Genomic DNA, 17,614 nt, shown 5'->3' with positions numbered 1-17,614 from the left:
TAGATAGCTAGATAGTGCCTACTATGATCCAGGTACTCTGAAAAGTGCTTTTTAAAATAAATATTATCTCTTTGTTCACCATAATCCTGCCCAACCTTATCACAGGTGCATCAGATTCTGAAACGATGCCTTAAAACTGAATGATAGAATAGTAAAAAAAAAAAAGGGAGGTGGAATCTAAAATGCCATGATTTCAAAGAGATTAATGAGAAGGAATTGTAAATTACTCCACTATCTTTGCCAAGAAAACTCCAAATGGGTTAATAAAGAGTCAGACATCACTAAAAGAACTGAACAACAGCAATCAACATAAAATTGTATCCTGACATACAAATACTTTAAAATATGCATTATAGAATATATAATATTTGATAAATATTAGAATGCACCATATTTGCAAAATCATTGCTCTTCTCTTTGATATTTCATTTTCATTTCACAGATGGAAGCCTTCTGGAAGCAAATGGAAAAAACCCAGCAGTTTCTTCTAGACCAGTTGAAATGTTTAAGTGCCAAAGTAGGACAGATCATGCAGAATCTAGTGGAAAGAATGATTAGAACAGAAGAGTTATTAAGTGACTCTCAGGACTTGCAGACCTTGGTAAGTAGGCAGAGAATAGGAAGATGAGGGGGTACATCAAGTATCCAGAGACGTGTTCTCATACATCTGAGTATGGAATATTTAATAAGGATAATGCCTATGTCTTTTATGGTGGGAAGAGCAACAGAGTGGCTGAATGATCTGTGGTGTAAAAGTGTAATGGGATATTGTTTTATTAGTAAGAATTATAAATGTAAGTAATTCAGGAAAAAATGGAAAGTTTTGTATAAGCTAATGAAGGAAGAAATTAACAGAAGCAGAAGTACATTAGACAATATAAAAGTGCTATAATAATACAAATGAAAAGAAAACCAAAAGGGAACTAAACCCTTAGTAATTGTAAAACAGACTCTTAGTTCCAAAACATAAGAAATATGTAAGCAGAGAAGCAGGGATCTAATCACACAAAATATTACACAAATTGCTAGATGGAGTCACCCTTATTGATTGTTTTCACTTAGCTGTGAAAAATTTAAGAATAAATTCTCCATATTGATCCATTTAGTGCAGAGATGTGGGCTGGTGCAGTTCACAATGAGAGAAGCCAGTGATGGTACTGGCCCCCTGTGCCAACATGTCCACAGGGATTTGTAGGGATAGGATTGTCTTCTGGAAATTCCAAAGATCCTTCCATAACCTCAACTTTCCCCTATACACAAAGGTCCATCTTTTCGGTAACAACATCCTACTGGTGTTTCTATATGGCAGTGAGATATTGAATGTGAGTCTCTGAAAAATTTAAATTAAATATCACTGAGAGGGCAATGGAAATATTTATCATGTGTGTGAGCAGCCTGGAAGTTATTACCCATGAAGAATGACAAAGAAGAGAAAGAGGTATTGTCAAAGATATATAGAATGATAGGAAGAGAAGACAGACAATGTTGAAAGATGATGGAGAGTTTGAGTGTTTCAGTGACATCTAAGAGATATGAGGAAAAACTGAGAAAGATCTCCAACACATTGGTTGAGTCATACTTGGACATAAGTCTAGTAAAGATCAATTAGGAGGCACAGTGAATAGAATCAATAGAGTTCTGGACCTCAAGTCAGGAAGATGATTTTTCCTGAGTTCAAATCTGATCTCAGATACTAAATATGTGATCCAGGACAAGTCAATTAACCCACTTTGTCTCAGTTTCCTCATCTATAAAATGAGCTAGAAAAGGAAATGGAAAACCACTTCAGTATCTTTGCCAAGAAAACCCCCAATGGGGTCACAAAGAATCAGGCATAGATAAAACAAATGACCAACAAATGAATTTGAACCATACAAGAAGGTCAAATATGAATATGTTGTTTGCATTATTAGAGGGATCTCATGACTGAATATAGACCCTTTGCAGCATTTAGAGATGCCTGGGGGTAGGAAAGGCACTAATTATGATTGAGAGTGGATTAAAAGACTGACCATCTTTTGAGGTTTAGAGTAGGTAAGAAGAGAATGTATGAACTGGTATGAGCAGATTGGTTGAAGTCAGGAAAGAAGATAAAGTATTGAGAGAGTGTAGAGAACTGAGAATCTGGGAGACTAAGAGACAGCCTTGGCACCCAAAGCATTGGTTTTGAGGTTTTATCATAGTTACTATGTGTTTTGGTGTCAGGTTCTTGGCTTATATTATTCTAGGGTCTCTACACAGGCTAGGACTGAGAAGTAATAGGTGAAGAGTCTATAAAGTCAAGTCAGTCAGACCCAACTTAAATTGACCAGCTGTGTTTGCTCCCTATTTTTATATCCTTAGAAAAGGATGATGGGAGACACTGAACAAATGAACAGTTGAAGAATCATAATAATAATGTAAAATTCTGTTACTTTTTATGGTTTACAAATCATTTTGAAAAATGATTTAATTTTTATAGCCTTTAATAGACTTCATTGGCCAAGTGAGTCCCTGCTTTTTATTGAGATGGAGCTAAATGATTTCATCAATTTGAGTATCCCCTCCCATGATATCAATCACAACCCCATCCATGGTTGCCCATTGTGTGCAGCTCTATATAGGATTGCCAAAGGAGGTCCATCCAGATGCTGGAGTCCTTTCTTGCTTTCTGCTGACATTGCAGACATGTCAATAGAGCACTTGGCTCATCTGTCTATCATTTTTTTATCCTCCCCAGGGCCAACTGATATATTTTTTTTCTAGAATATATTTCACTGGTGACTTCTCTTACTCCTCAACTTCTTCAGTCCCTCATTTCATGAGAACAGAGAGAGAGAGAGAGAGAGAGAGAGAGAGAGAGAGAGAGAGAGAGAGAGAGCGCTAGGTGACATAATGGATAGTGTTGGGCCTGGAAACAGGAAAACCAGAATTCAAATCTAGCCTCAGACACTTTAATAGCTGTATGATCCTGGGCAAGTCATTTAACCTCTGTTTGCTTCAATTTTCTCTTCTGTGAAGTGGGGTTGATAAAAGTTGTTAAGAGGATCAAATGAGATAATAATTGTAAAATGCTTAGCATAATGACTGGCATAAAGGAAGTGTTATATAAATGTTAGAAATTCTTATATGCTATAACCTGCTCACAGCCACCATGCATGTTTGTATTTCATTTAACAGACAATATGGAAAGAGCAGTCAGAAGACATGAGTTCAATTCCCAACTCTACCATTTATTTTCTTTATGATCTTGAGCAAGTAATGTTACCTCTCTGCCTCTTGTTTTCCTAATCTGTCAAATAAGAGGTTTGGACTTGATGATCATTCATGTCCCTTTAACCTCTAAATATAGTACTTTTGTTGGGTAAACTTTAATGACTTTCTTTTATTCTAAATTTATTCCCATTCTGAATTTATTCTAAATAACCCTAACCCTAAATATTCTTTCCATCATACCACAACTGGAAGAGACATACAATTTTGTCATTTTACAGATGAGGAACTGGTACTAAAAGGGATGAAATAATTTCTCCAAAATCCCATGGCAAATGAGTTCCATTGTATCTTCAGAGCAGGCAGAAAATCCTTCATTTCATCCATACATAAGCAATAAGAGGGTAAGATTAAAGTATGGGGAAGAAGCAGCTCATTTTATAAAAAATTGGAAATCCTCAAACAGGAACTTTTTTCTCTTTTTTCATGACAACATCTCAGTGAACACCCCTGGCCTGATCTCAGATATTGGTTTTTAAGACTGCACATGCCCTTTGGGATATTGCAAGTAAAAGTATAACATTCAGGGCATCTGTACTCCTTTGAGTTAAAAAATATTCTGACAGATTGAAGTAAAATTTTAGAAAATGTTCTATGTCATAGATATATCTATCCCATATTTCTTTGAAGAAATTATTAGTTAGAAAAATATATTTAGATTCTGAATCTCTGGCCAAAAATAAATTCTTAGATTGTATTCTTTTTGTTCTTTTTACTGGAGAATTTTTCTTCTGCCTATTAGGCAGGCTGAAAGAAACATCCTTGGATGGAGAGGTTCCTTATTTAGTGTGGGGTTTGCTGCTTTGTCATTTAAAATGTTTTTTCCTAGAAGAGATAGGATGAGTGACTCAGGAGAATACAATGAATTTCATCAGCCTGATGCCCTCTGATGAGTGAAGACTATGGATTTATCATTTGAACAACCTTCCCTCAAAATTCTTCTAAGTATTCAAAAGGATTAAGTATTTACTTATGAAATATTAAAATTACCTAAATTTTTTCTTTGCCTCGCCTTTGTTTTTTAATTACCCTCTTTTTTAACATTATAATCATCTCACGATGACTTGCAAAAAGTATGTCCCTTATAATAATATGTATGAAAAAGCAAAGTAAATCAGCTTTTTAGCAATGCCTGACCCATGCATGCCTCAGTGTTCACACAGTCATCAGCTCTCTGCCAAGAGATGAGAGTCATCCTTCACCATCAGTCTTCCAGTTACATGATCATAGATATAAATCTGGTAGGGTCCTGAGGGCCATCTAGTCCAACTCCCTCATTTTACAAACTAGGAAACTGAAGTCTAGGGAGACGATATGATTTATCCAAAGTCATATAACCAAACAGTGACAAAGCTAGGATTTGAGCCTATCTCCCCTGGTTCTGAGCCCAGTAATCTTTCCACCACATCATGCTGGCTTTATGCTTAGTCACTCCTTTGATCAGAGCTCTGAAAATTTTCAAGGTTTTTCTTTATGCTATTGAAATCATTGTACCAATTGTTCCGCTGGTTCTCTTATTTTCCTTTGCATCAACTCATTCAAATCTTCCCAAATTTCTCTGAATTCTTCTCAGTTATCATTTCACAAAGTTCAATAATATTCAATTACATTCATTTATTACTAATTCATTCAGCTGTTCCCCATTGAGGGGCACTTACTTTCCTTCTAGGTTTTTTTTTTATATTTTTTTGCTACTATCAAACAATCTACTCTAAATATTTGTATAAATGTATTTTACATCACCTTCTTAGGTTTATTTCCTGTGCCGCACAATAAGTACTAACCAATGCAGACTACTCTTCACTCCCTGAATGTACTCTGTTCTTTCCTAACCTTGTGCTATGGCACATATGATTCCCTTAGGCTAGAATACCCTCCATTCATTGCTTTTCCTTTGTTTTCTTTGCTGCGGAATTTGTGCCCATGCCTTAAAGTTTGCAAAGCACTTTCATATATTATTTCAGCCTCACAATAACCCTGTTATAATAGATGCTGTTATCTCTATTTTACAGATGAAGAAATTGAGACTCAGAAGAGTTGTCACATATGCAGATCACATAGCTAGTCAAAATTTGAGTTGAGATTTGAACTCAGATCTTGCTGACTTTGAATTCACTCTGTCACCTCAAGAAATACTTCCTCCATGAAGCATATCCTGGGGGTCAGCAGATGGCAGCTGTAGTGTAGATTAGGTAGTAGTAGCCTTGGAGTTAGAGGACCTGACTTTGGATTTTAGCTCATCTACTTACTTTGTGATCTAGGGTAAACCAGTTCCTATAACTAACCTTTGGTTTCTTCCTAAGTCCTTCTAGGCTCTATAAACCTAAAATCCTATGATGTTTCCTCTTAGACTTTATATAATACTTTGCCTTAAACCCTGCTTTCATACTGGTCAGGTAAAGTTGTATATTATGGTTTCCTCTGCATATTTATATCACCCTATGAGACTGGAAGGTACTTGGCATTGAGAGCCATGTCTTAACTAAAATTTGGATCCCAATACATAGCTCTGTGCTCTGCACACAGCAGGCACTTAATAAATTATTATTATGGAAATTGCTGTACGCATTTCAGGTATTTTAGACTAGATGTCAACATAGTTAAAAATAGTAATAGCTTACATATCCATAGTGCTTAAAACTTTCCAAAACACTTTAATACATTATACCATCCTCATAATAACTATTAGCAGTTATCTCTATTTTACAGATGAAGAAATTGAGACTCAGAAAAATTATCACTTACCTCAAGCTAATAAAAATTTAATTTGGGATTTGAACTCAAATCTTCCTGACTTCTACTATACCAAATTACCTCTTGAAGTTGTCTCATCAACATTTTTGTTTAAGTTCATGTTATATGTTTTTATTTCTAGGATATTCAAGAAAGAACAATAGGTTGGGAATATATGGCCAAAATGATCAACTCCTTAAAATTGCAAATACAGGAAGAGACTAAATGTCAATTGACCGTGATTTCCCGAGCACTGGAGTCATTAACCATTGCAGGGAAACTCTCAGTAAGACAGAAGGAAGAGCTACTAACACAATTGCACAAAGCTTTCTGGGAAGAAGTAGAACATTTTAATAGTGGTAAGTGCCTCAGATTTGATGAGTATCTGAAGCAGTGATGATTTTGTTGGGAAAAATAAGAATACAACTCTAATATTTGGGAATATTATCAAACTGAGAGGGGAAGTGGTTATTTCTGTGTTGGATGCTAAGACAACTAATTGATATTAGAGTGCAAAAGCCATCCTGGTAATCTAAATATGGGTAAAAAAAAATCTCTCCTTAAGATACAAATTTCTTAATTTCATTCTGCGATGTTCAGTAGCTGTCCATTATCTTTTACATAGATTCAAAGTTTTCATTTCTGTCATTATAAGTCCTTATTTAAAATAGTGTAATCATATCTGTCATTTGAATTTCTCAGATACATATTCACTATAAGCCACTTTGTCAAGGATCACATAATCTCATAGTTGGGTTGGATCTAGAGGCCATTTGACCAACTATCAAGAATCCTCATTACGACATTTATGACAAGTGGCCATCCGACAACCTTTACCTGCAGATCTTTAGTGAAGAGAAATCATTATTCTCTGCTGCAGGTTTAATAAAGTTCCAGGGGCTAAACTCCTGAAGAATGAAATCAATAAATAATTTAAGCCTAGTACTTAAGTTTTTTAACTTCTGTAGTTTTTAAAATCAACTTTTCCATTGAAAAACTACTTTTTTTTTCTGTCCCCAAAAGATTCTATGTCATTTTTCCACCAAATAAATATATTTCAAGTGTAATTTGGATGGACTGGTTTCAAAACTAAATAATAGTGAAATTTCTTCATAGGGGAGTTGAGCCAGTTGTATAGAATCATGTGCACCTTTCATTCTTTTAAGATTAACAATGTGCTTGATTTATTTAGAGAAGAGGGGTTAGGTGTGATATATTGCATTGTAATGCAGTTGATTTTCGGAACCATATGCTGTGGTCCCAATCCAGTGATTTCTAAGCCTAACTTTGCAGTCCTTTATGCTATAGCTCATTACATCTGGGCAGAAGTATCACAACAAAATGAATTTTAATTCATTTCAATTTAAAATACCAACAGAGCTCATATAACAGATTTCTTTTTTAAAATAAATTAACTCTATTATTTTTGTCATTCAGCTAGAACCTCTAAACATGTCCTTATGTTTGCAGCTCTTTCTTTTAGTATGAATAAATTTTCTAAAAATACATATGTCATTTTCCAAAGGCCAACTGCAAATCAGGCAAGGAACAACTCTTCTGACCCTTGTATGCCTGCTCATTCAACCCCACTCCTTTTAATTTCTGTCATTACTGCTTCAACTTCTGTATTGGTTCCAGTCTTTACACCATTAAGTTTCTGCCATAACCATGAGTAGACAGTAAAGTTGCAATGTACTTCTGTACTTATACAACATTCACCATTTAGGTGAGTCACAGAGCAGTGTGTAGCATTATTTTTCATTTTCCTATTAAAGGTGATGAATTCTCCTTATGCCTCATTGTAGCATGAGGTTGACCCCACCTTCTCGAAAGCTTTGTCAGTGATACATAGGCACTAGCAAGTCCTACCAAGTAATAAAGATTTGGGGGATGGATCCAAGGATGAAATGCAGAGAGAGAGTGACAGAGAGAAAAAAAACCACAGAGAGAGAAACTAATGACTAACAGGGACAATAGCAATTCTTGGAAGATTATCTAGTCAGTCTGAGCAGATTTGAAAGCCAAGTCAATGGAAGGCAGACACTTAGCAAAGAAATATCAGATCCTTCAACTTTCTAAATATTAGTTTACATAATCTATTCCTAGCAGGTCACATTTATAATAGCCTTTTAAGGTCTCTGAAATCACTTCTTAGCAATATTCTACAAGGCAGGAAGGTTAGTTAATTTATATACTCAATTTATAAGTAAAGAAACTGGGATGATTTTATGCTACTTCCTTGAAATGAATTCTATTTTGAGAGTGGGTGAGTTTGAGGGAGTATCAAGTATAGGATGGAATGAGACATGACCTGTGGTTTCACTGATACGAGGAATTCCCAGTTAATCAAGACCCTCTACCAATGCAACTTAAGTCTTAGAGAACTGCCTACAACATTGGGAGGTTAAATGCATTTTATTTCATTTAATTTAAATGAACAGAGGCAGTTCATATCTGAACTTGAACGGAAATCTTCCTGATTCTTCAAGTCTTTATCACTAAACCAAGCATACTGAAAAATTATTGTGCAAAAAAATCATGTCAGAAATATGTGTACGTATGTATGTGTATAGATACATAGTTACATGTGTACATACATATCTACACTCAAAGCTGGATCTTTTAAAACACATCTTTGAGTTCAAATGAAGGCATTTTATTCATAGGTATCATCAAATCGCTTTGTGATTGTCACTTTTTTCATTTTTTTATTGAGATGTTGATTATGGACCCCAGTCAGGTTTTATAGGAGTCCGATTTAAGTTAAAAGCAGAGCCTGTACAGTAGATTTCCACAAGCAAATTAAGCTGATAAAAGGAATGTGTTGACTTGCTGCTGCTGTCTTTGTATGGCACTCCCTGTTTGTGAATTGCTTGGTATTTAATCTTGTTTATTCTCAGCAAGAAGCAAATTGTTTGTCACTTTAATGAATCCTGCCTCAGCTGAAATACAGTGTGTCAAGAGAGAGAAGCAGCTGCAAGATGAGGCACTGCCCTCTTTCTCCCCTTTCTTTTTATTCTCTCTTTCTTTTCCATTCTCTCTTACCTCTTCTCTCTTTTTCTTTCTCATTTCTCTTGCTCTCTCTTAATGCAGAAAGGTCTACTACATGGTTTACTTCCCTTTAGTGGATTAGAACATCTTTGGTCTGAGAAACAGAGGACCTAGATTATGATCCAACTTCTTCCTGCCTAGCTGTTATATGTAACAGGGAATGATAACATTTGCCCTAGTTAGTGTTGTGAAGATCAAAGATCATATATAAGATAGTGTTGTCTTTTTTGACATAAAAGTTACACAATGTAAATGATGATTCTGTTATTATTAAAAATGCATAGACCAAAGGATTTAGAGCCAGAAGGAAGGCTTTGTGTCATTTGTTCCAACCGCTTCATGTTCTCGAGAAGGCAATGAAAGACTATCATGGGAAAGTCATTTGCCCAAAGCCATATAGACAATAAGTACAAAGCCAAGACTGGCCATAGGTTCTTGGACTTCAAATCCCTTTCTCTTTTACCATTGTACCACAACTCCTGGTGATGCTTTAAATCTATCTAGCACTTTATGGCTTACAAAATATTTTGTTCCCAAAAATCCTTTGTGCCATTGTGATTACTGGAAATATAGCTAAAAGTTTTAAATTTAAATGTCAGCTCTGCTGCTTGTGACTTCACCAGCTGGTCACTTTATTTCCTTTCAGCCTCAACTTTATCTTCTGTGCAATGAGTCAACTAAACTAGGCTATCTCAAGGTCCCTTCCAACACCAGTTAAACTTACCCATTTTACAGATGAGAAAACAGACTTTCCTAAAGATTCACAACTAGCAAGCATCATTCTTAGAACTCAAATTTGGGTCTTCTGCTACCAAGTCCAATGCTCCTTCTTGAATATCACACTGCCTTTCTTCTTTTATGTAATAGTAAAGCAATACTTTTATAAACTATTTCCAGACTAGTGATATGTTTTGCTTATGTTTGGGAGTCCCATTAGAGGAGGGAATTACTGCTATCAAGTATAGTGTGACCTTAGTTTGGTAATTGCCTAAGTAAATAAGTCTTAATTGCTCCATAAATCAAGAATGTTAAAAAGAGCCCAATTATTCATAAGAATCAACTTTAATGGATGCTGGTAGTTTAAGCATCTGATTTGATTCATTCCTTTTAATTAAGTCGCTGTTCCTTGGTTCTCATTCTAGGGTCTGTATCCACCTTCAGAATTATAGAATATCTGAATGAGAAGTGATCTCAGGAAATTTGATCTTTATCTCAAAAGGAATGCTCTGTATAATATCCTCAATATAGGGTCAACTGGACTCTACTGGTAGACTCACAGTGAGGGGAAATCCTCTTCTTCCATTCTACCACTGGATAGCTGTAATTTTTTGAAACATCTTTTGGAGAGGATGAATTTTTTTAATTTTTCAATTTTGTTTAATTGATTAATTTAGAGCATTTTTCCAGGATTACAAAAATTATGTTCTTTCCCTCTTCTCCCCCCAAGCCCCCTCCCATAGTCGACTCACAATTCCACTGGGTTTTACATGTGTCTTTGGTCAAGACCTATTTCCATATTATTGATATTTGCACTAGGGTGATCATTTAGGATTTATAACCCCAATCATATCCCCATTGACACTTGTGATCAAGCAGTTGTTTTTCTTCTGTGTTTCTACTCCCACAGATTTTCCTCTGAATGTGGATAGCATCTTTCTTATAAGTCCCTCAAAATTGTCCTGGATCATTGCATTGCTGCTAGTAGAGAAGTCCATTACTTTTGATTATATCAGTGTTTCAGCTTCTGTGTACAATGTTCTCCTGGTTCTGCTCCTTTCATTCTGCATCAATTCCTGGAGAAAACATCTTCTTATATCTCACTAAAATATGCTTCTTTGTAATTCCCACTTTCCATTTGGGGCTCCTTCATATGGCCTTTGGGACTAGAAGAGAACAAGTGGAATCCTCTATAGCACAATACCCTGTCTATGAAGGAAAACATGAAGGAGAAATAAAGAAGTATTGCTTCTCCTTTTCCTAGCTCTGGAATTGACCTCATTTCCATTTGAAGGCCCCCTTCCTGCTTACTCTGAACCTAATGCCATTCCTACCTCTACTTGCCCTTACAGACTATATCACAAAACTGAGGATAGTATTCCTTCTTTCTTTTCCTCACTCATTTATTTAATCTCCACCTGTTGAAATCCTTTTTGTCTTTTCCAAAAACAAGCCCATTCTCTATTTACCTCTTGGAACCTTTTTTTTTTATCCATCTCATACCTCTCAGCTAGAAGCATCATCATTATTTCCTCATTGGAAAGATCTGAAAGAAATCTCTAGAAGTTATCTATTCCAACTCCTTCAGTAAAACAAAATAATAATAGCATCTGTTCAATACTTTGAGGTTTGCAAAGAGCTTTGTAAATATTATCTTATTTAATACTCACAACAACTTTGGGAAGTAGGTGCTATTATTTCCCTCTCCTCTACCTACCTGCTAGGGTTATTTGTGAAGGTCAAATAAAATGGTATTTGACACAGTGTAAGTGCTTAATAAATGCTTGTTTCCCCCTTTCCTTCCTTTACAGATAAGGAAACAGAGGCAAAGTTGGAATGACTTGTCTAGTGTCACAGAGCTACTAAAAATCTGAGGCAGGATTTGAATTTAGTTCTTCCTGGAGTCTGGTAGCAATTAAAGGTCCAGACATGTTAAGTGACTTCTGCAGTGTCATACAGGTGGCATGTGGCAGTGCTAGGATTTGAACCTGGGAATGCAATGCTTTTTCCTCTTCTCTACATTTGTACCTCCTCTCATCAGAACACTCTGTTTTCTGTGTATTTCTCATAATTTGATTAGTATTATAATTATCTACACATATATTTTATCCCCCTACTCGATTGTGACTCCTATGACAGCAAGGGCTGCTTTTTTTTTGATTTGTGTTGACATCATCCCCAATGCATATTAATATGGGAGACTTACATAGAGTCAGTTATTTTATTTATTTATCTAGCTATCTACCTACCCATCCATCATGTATTTTATTAATAAGTTCATTTACTCATTTATTCATTCATCCATTCATTTGTTGATCCATCCTTTTATTGATTTATCTATCCATCATTTATTTGTGTATTCATACACTCATTCATTTATTCATGAATCCATTTATTTATTTATCTATTTATTAATTTTACATAGACAGTTCCTAAACTATTATTGAATTAATGCATATGGGGAGTATTGTATCCTGTTCTTTAATCACTTTCTGAATATTGAGCATCTTTATTTAAATCTTTGACCATTGAAAACTATGTAATTTCATTCTCTTTAGAATTACTTTGGTATAATGGGAAGGGTATTAGAGATAAAGTCAGGAGACCCTGATTCCAATCCCAGTCTTTGTGGCTATGAGAGAATCAGTCCATTAAGAGGAGATTCTTCTTGTCTCATTTGCAAAATGCAAAAATAATACCTGGGCAACCTACCTTACTGAGTTGTTATCTTCAAGATAGCACTTTCTGAATCTGAAACTGCTATAGAAATATGAGCTCTGACTACTCTCTTGCATTTTTCATAATGCCTAAAGCAGGGGATCTGAGCATTGTGTTTTATGGGTTCCTTTTTCAATTTGAGGATCCATTCTTAGAGTAATGATTTTTAGATACATTAAATAAATTCATAGAATTACAAAGAACACTAATTATAATGAATGCAGTATTTTAAAAATTACGTTCGTGTTCCCCAGGTTAAGAACTTCTGGCCTAAGGTCACACCAATGGGCAAACATATATATATATATATATACATATATATATATATATGTATATATATATATGTATATATTGTAAATATAAATGCATATGTTTGTATTGCTAAGGGTAATTTTTAGGGTTGAGACTCAATATATTATTAAGTGGTCGCAAGGGATTTAAATTCTAAATCCCAACAAAATACTCAAGTCAGAAGGAATTTTATGGTGGTTTATTTACAATAGAAGGAAAAAAATTAAGAATGAGGGAGAGAGAGACAGAGAGAGAGACAGAGAGAGAGAGACAGAGAAAGAGAAAGAGGAAGCTTTCTGCTCCAGCTTGGCCTGAGCCAGGGAGAGTTCAGAGGCCTCAGCCACAAGGCTTCCTCCAAGATGAGGGGCCTCCTTGGAGGCTAGTACACCACAAAAGCCACAAAAGTCCCTTTCACAGGAAGTGATAAGAAATATAAGGGCAGTTCTTTACATCACTTCCTGTCTCTCACATGTACCAATGGTGACTTAAACTTGGCTTAGGATAGCCCACAGGTTAGGCAGTTGTTTCTGATTTGTCACTTGCTAGCACACATGAGGTCACTGACTATCCTCCCCCACACTTAATCCTTAAGTGGAGATGCATACATTCCTAGTTGCTAAAATTCTAAAGACTAAGCAGGGTGGATTAAGTCTAAAATTCACAGTATGTGGATATATGATTGTATATAATATAAACATGAATTATGTATTTAAATATTTAAGTATACATATTTTTGGTAAGAGAGGACATTTATTGACTGTGGGATTGAGAAACCTTAATTGGCAGATACTTCACCATTAATAACAATAACAAACAGTTATTGAGCCCCTACTAGGGGGTAAGACACTTTGCTAAGCACTGAAGATAGAAAACATAAGCCCTACCTTTATTGTAAAGTTGAGAAAATGGGATTTGTTTATGAAATGCTTAATAAATAAACAAGTGAAAAATTGTTGGGGGAGAATAAAAGGAAGTATTAGTTTTATTGTTCTCTGACCTAGTCAAACCATATTTGGGTTACAAAGTTCAGTTATGGGCAATATACTTGGGAAGACCATTGATAAATGAGAGTGTGTCCAGATAAGTAAAAATAGAATATTCTAAAGACTTATTGAATTCAAGAGAATAGAAGATATAAATCTTATATTTAAGTCAGAGCAAGAAGGAATTACTGTCTGCAGTCATTTTAAGGACTTTCATGTTAGAAAAAGCATTTGGCTCATTCTGCTTTCCCAAAAAGACAGAGCTCAGAACAATGGTTAGGAGTTATATAAAAGCAGATTTAGACTTTGATAGCTGATGAAATTTCCCTGCTAGAGCTAGATTGGGCTGTTTCATAAGGTGGCAAATTCCCCATTACTGAAGGCCTTTTTAAGAGGAAGCTGGATGACCATTTGCCATGGATGGTATTGTATCAGTTAGACTAGATAAGTAGTTTCAAACACAAATAGAAATAGGGCTACTAATCCATATAAGAAATTCCTAGTGGGCTACATGTTGACTTAGTTTTAAATTTTTATCTATGTTTTATTGGTTTTATTTATTTTGCTAACTCTCAATTACATTTTCATCTGGTTTGGGTTGCACTTCAGAGTATTTCTAGCCATATGCAGATCATGGGCCAAGTGTTTGACATCTATGGGCAAGATGGCCTCTGACATTGCCCCACCCCACACACACTTTGAAATTCGTTGACTCCTCTCTTTTTATTTTCCTCTAAATAATTAAGGTTGATATATATAGTCTATAAAATAATCTAACACCAAAGCAAAGAGATGTTATGTCTCACCTAGTATTTCCAGAGTGACAGTGAAGTAAAAAACAGATGAGGAAAATAAATAATTCACTGATTACACCAAAAATAATTATAATCTTACTACAGAATCCATTAAGGGGAAAACAGAATTAGTCTGTTAAAAGCTGTCACATATTCTCTCCACTGAAAAACAATTTTGTTATAACATGGATATGATAAAAATAATTTTGGAAACCAAATACCAGGTTGCATAAATAGCATAACACTTAAGAGCAGTGGGCAGGAAATCAGATTTGAGTTCTAGTCATGGCTATATCCTAAATATTATGATCTTGAACAAGTGACTATATCTCTTTATGCCTGATATCTCATTTGTAAAATAAAATAATACCCTTCATACCTTCAAAAACCTATGTTTCATAAACATTTAGAAGAAAAAAAACTGATACTGCAGATATAATTTCTTAACACCTCTGAGTTAGTCACTGAGAGATCATTTTTATTGTTATCCTCAGTGTTAGTTTTCTTTCCTTTTTTGAGATTTGAAATTTCTTTACAGCCTAACATGGAGAAATTATGTTTCAGAATTTGTTCAGAGAGGTAAGGACCTAATCAAGACTTCTCTGGCTCACCGGGAGGTGATAATAGAAAAGATGACATTGACTCATGAGGAAGAGAGAGTACACCTTCTTGGAAAAGCACAAAAAATGACTGATCCTGATGAAGTACTTAAGGTACTGTCTTCCTTTTAACTTCTTGACAAATTGTTTCCATCCTCAATCAGAGTCACATAATATAGTCTCAGGGGTCTAGATCAACTGGGGCCATGGGCTATCAAGAATGACAGATTCTTGATACACTATGGCACAATCAAACATAGTGGATTTCTCTGTCAGCAGCAATGCAATGATCCAGAGCAATTCTGGAGGACTTATAGGAAAGAATGCTATCCACATCCAGGGAAAAAACTGTGGGAGTAGAAAAACAGAAGAACAACAACTGCTTGATCCCATGGGTCGATGAGGATATAACTGGGGATATAAACTCTAAATGATCATTCTATTGCAATTAATAATATGGAAATAGATCTTGATCAATGATACATGTAAAAACCAGTGGAATTTCTCATTGGCTACAGGAGTGGGGAGGGATGCAGAGAGGGAGAGATCATGAGTCATGTAACCATGGAAAAATATTCTAAATTCTAAATAAATAAATTTTAAAAATAAAAAAAAAACTGGTGGGGACAGGAAGGCTTTGTCTTGGAAGTAGTAAAGTAGTACTTGCATTTAAAAAAAAGAATGACAGAAAATGACAGAAAATTAAAAAAAAAGAATGACAGAAAATTGACAGGATAAGATGTCTTTGGACCTCCTTTCATTATTTATTGACATATGAACACTCTGTGAATAATGGGTATGCTGTGTTCTTTAGTTTCCGTGGAACAGAGAGCATGTACCCCAACAAAATAAACTTATATATGGTACCACCTTGGTAAAAGAGTCAGAGACATTTAAGATCACATGCACTTACTTGTATTTTTTTCTATTAAACTGCTACATATATTGTTATAAAATAGATATAAATATAGATATATGTTAAATATTTTTTAAAAAATTAAATCAAAGAACTTGGAAGCCAGAAGACCTGGATTTAAGAGCCACTCATATGGTTTGAGACTTTGAATGAGCTTTTCTTTTTTCCCTCATTAAAATGCAGGATTTGAAGTAAGCAATTTATAAGGTCCCTTGCAGTCTTAATATTCTGTGCTCTAAGGTGTATTCTAGCTCTGAAAGTCTATGCTTTATTCCAGGCCTCAAATTCTTTGTTCTAAGATCCCTTCCAATTCTGACATACTTTTATTCTATGACCATCCTTGTGTCTATTATGTCAGTCAGTCAATGAATATGTATTAAGTTCCTGCTAAGAATCAGGCACTGCTGGGTATGCAAAGGAATGCAAGAGAAAGTTCTCTGCTCTTATGTGTTTCATCATTACCAAAATGGGTGAGACAACACGCAAATAACCAAATACAAAAAAAGCTATTTTCAGAATAAATTGGAAATAATTAACAGTCAAGGAGCTAGAATTAAGGAGAATCAGAAAAGGTTTCCTGTAGAAGGTAGGATTTTAGTTGAGTCTTAAAAGCCAGGAGGCAAAGTTGAGAAAGGACACCATTACAGGTATGGATAGCCCAGAATAATTCTGTTCTCTACTCAAAGGATTAGCTTAAATGGAGACAATTCTGCATTTATCAATGCTAAAATCATTGATGTATTTCAGCACCTTCAAGATCGCCCAAATACTTGCTTCTTCCTATAAATTGACTAAAATCATTATACCTGTGGACTGAAAAACAACTTGAAGTCACAAGGGAAGGTCCTGCTACTTCCTTGATATAGGAAACTCTCATTGAGGAACTATCATCTACCAATGAAGAGCAGCAACTTCTTTTCAACTTGTTAAGGCTTAGATAATGACCCAAGTGATCTAAAACTTCACTTAACCACATTCTTAATGCTTCTTTATGTATGTCTGGGAAGCTAGTTGAAATCTAGGATCTTCATAAATGGTCTGATTCCATCCATCTTCCAGCATAATTAAAATAAAGCACATTGGATTTGGAACAAAATCTCAGATCTTTTCTTCAATGCAGTGGATAGAGTGCCAGTCCAGGAGTTAAGAAGATATGAATTTAAATCTGACCTCAGATACTTACTACATTTTTGCCTTAGTTCTCAGATCTCATGATCCTACAAAATTAGTCATTTCACTTGTCACTCTCTCTGAATACTTTGCTTTCCCTCAGACTCCTCTGCTCACACAACAGTGGTTAACTAGAATGGTCAAGAGCCTTGAGTTTAGTTAATACGAGGATCGATTGAAGGAACTAGGAATGTTTACTCCAGAGAAGAGAGGAGCCAAAGGAACATAAGAGTTATCTTCAAGTATGTGAAGGGCTGATTACACTTGTTCTGTGTAGCCTTAGGAGTCCAAAGCAGTAGCAGTGGATATATGTTACAGAAACATAAATTTAGTATTGATGTCAGGAAAAAAAAACAACAATTAGAGATATCCCAACATAGAACCAATTGC

At 35.2% G+C, this 17,614-nt stretch overlaps 1 protein-coding gene across 3 annotated transcripts in view; it reads left to right on the top strand.

Moving 5' to 3' along the window:
* Positions 1–17,614, top strand: part of EVC (EvC ciliary complex subunit 1) — a 148,021-nt gene that overhangs the window by 47,946 nt on the left and 82,461 nt on the right. For all 3 annotated transcript variants that reach the window (XM_056802414.1, XM_007496750.3, XM_007496749.2), the window contains 3 exons: positions 443–601; positions 6,128–6,344; positions 15,104–15,252. In XM_056802414.1, the coding sequence (XP_056658392.1) occupies positions 443–601; positions 6,128–6,344; positions 15,104–15,252 (525 nt within the window). The remainder of the gene's footprint in view (positions 1–442; positions 602–6,127; positions 6,345–15,103; positions 15,253–17,614) is intronic.

This window comes from Monodelphis domestica, chromosome 6, assembly GCF_027887165.1.
Source record: "Monodelphis domestica isolate mMonDom1 chromosome 6, mMonDom1.pri, whole genome shotgun sequence".
In the NCBI taxonomy this organism is placed as follows: Eukaryota; Metazoa; Chordata; class Mammalia; order Didelphimorphia; family Didelphidae; genus Monodelphis; species Monodelphis domestica.
Note: the sequence above shows the minus strand (reverse complement) of the source record. Positions and strands in the feature narration are given on the sequence as shown.